At 55.0% G+C, this 1,705-nt stretch overlaps 1 protein-coding gene across 1 annotated transcript; it reads left to right on the forward strand. All coding sequences in view use genetic code 11, as the record gives it.

Moving 5' to 3' along the window:
* Positions 1-601: 601 nt before the first annotated feature.
* On the forward strand, positions 602-988 carry EGR_01052 (Histone H2A; the record flags this gene model as incomplete). Its single annotated transcript, XM_024490301.1, has 1 exon — positions 602-988. One exon carries the CDS (start codon positions 602-604, stop codon positions 986-988), a length of 387 nt encoding a protein of 128 aa, XP_024355120.1.
* Between the last annotated feature and the right edge of the window lie 717 nt (positions 989-1,705).

Here is a 1,705-nt window from a genome sequence, read left to right on the forward strand (position 1 = left end):
GGGTCACCGTGGTGCCCGCATGCGTGCGTGCCAAACACTCTCAATGAAGAACGTTCGTACTTGATGCTCTCGGCTTGAGAAGTCTAGCTGAGTGCCCTCTTGTCAGCACGATACGCGCCAGGGGGCTGTTGTCGGGGTGGGCACAAATGCCGCAATGCCCGTTCTCCCCTGTCGAACCTCAAATCCACTTTCTCATTGAGGCCAAAATGGGTGTGCATCAAGTCGGGCGTAATGATGTTGAAGTAGAAATGGGCTGTGCTGCCGCAGCTTCCTCGGATATTCTAAAGAGTAGGCATGTAGATACGCTGAAGCATCTATAAAAGTAGCTTAGCTAAAGAGCGCCCCATTTTGGGCGAACGAGAGTGCGAATTTGGTGGTAGAAGGCGACGGTGCGTTCGGCAGTGCTGAGCGTTTTAGTCTTGAAAATAAGACCGATGAGGGCGTCTGACCAATAGCACGGCGGCTTAGCGCTGACGAGCCAATTAGAAACGTAAAGTGATCAGACTATTAATGAACCAGTAAGAAACGTGTATTCATTCGACGGATGGTGGCTTTATATAGCGGAGCAGTAGGCTAGCCTGAGATCTACTGCAACTGCACAATGAGCGGAAGGGGCAAGGGAGGCAAATCGCGAGCCAAGGCTAAGACGAGGTCAGCACGTGCGGGTCTGCAATTCCCTGTGGGTCGCGTGCATCGCCTTTTGCGTCGTGGCAACTACGCGGAGCGTGTGGGTGCTGGTGCGCCGGTCTACTTGGCTGCTGTTCTCGAATACCTGGCTGCCGAGGTGCTCGAGTTGGCCGGCAATGCGGCGCGGGATAACAAAAAGACGCGCATTATCCCACGCCACTTGCAGCTGGCTATTCGTAACGACGAGGAGTTGAACAAATTGCTAGGTGGTGTGACCATCGCCCAGGGCGGTGTTCTGCCCAACATTCAGGCGGTGCTTCTACCCAAGAAGACCGAGAAGCCGGTCACCAGCAAGGAGTAGACGTTGGCGGGACCGTCGCGATCCGCTGGCAGGTCGGAGCCGCTGCATCTATGTTCGGCAACTGTTTTTTCTTTTCCTTTTGTATATACTGCACGTATAATGTCTGTTGCACGACTTGTTTGCTTAGTTGCGGTGGGTGGATAGGGGAACATGAATGTGTGAAGTGGGGGATGGTGGAGGTGGTTTGGTCGATTTTCGAGGCGGGCTGGGCCTCGGGGTTGCGGTGGAGGTGTGCCTTGGTTCACGTGAGGAAGTCGACGTAGTACGTTCGGTGGTGGGTCTGGTTGGCGACTAGCGGTGTGCCACCGTCGGCTGGTTGTGTGGTGCGACGCCAATTTGTAAGTAGGGCATGCGGGCACGGTACGAGGAGCAAGCCGCGATCCGCGACAACCTCATTTCGCTCGGCATACCCAACAAGGCCATCCTTGTTCGAACAGCGGTTGGGTGGCTCATTTCACCCGTTCTGGGTGGGACTCGATGCGGATCGGGTGGTTCACCACAGGCGCGCATCGCTGGCAGTTGTGACGGTCAACAGCGGAACAACATCGTTAAAGTAACAGGAGAGCGAGTGCCATCGGATCCACGGTTGCATGTCATTTTACCTAGCAAGCTCTTGCCCCCAGACTAGTGTGCTCTCAGAACCCAACGCAAGAGCACAGGTAAAAGCACCAGCGGTTTTTTTATGCGAGGCTCTACAGCCTAAAAGTCAGTTGGCCT

The sequence above is a fragment of the Echinococcus granulosus genome (genome assembly GCF_000524195.1).
Source record: "Echinococcus granulosus chromosome Unknown EG_S00004, whole genome shotgun sequence".
NCBI lineage: Eukaryota > Metazoa > Platyhelminthes > Cestoda > Cyclophyllidea > Taeniidae > Echinococcus > Echinococcus granulosus.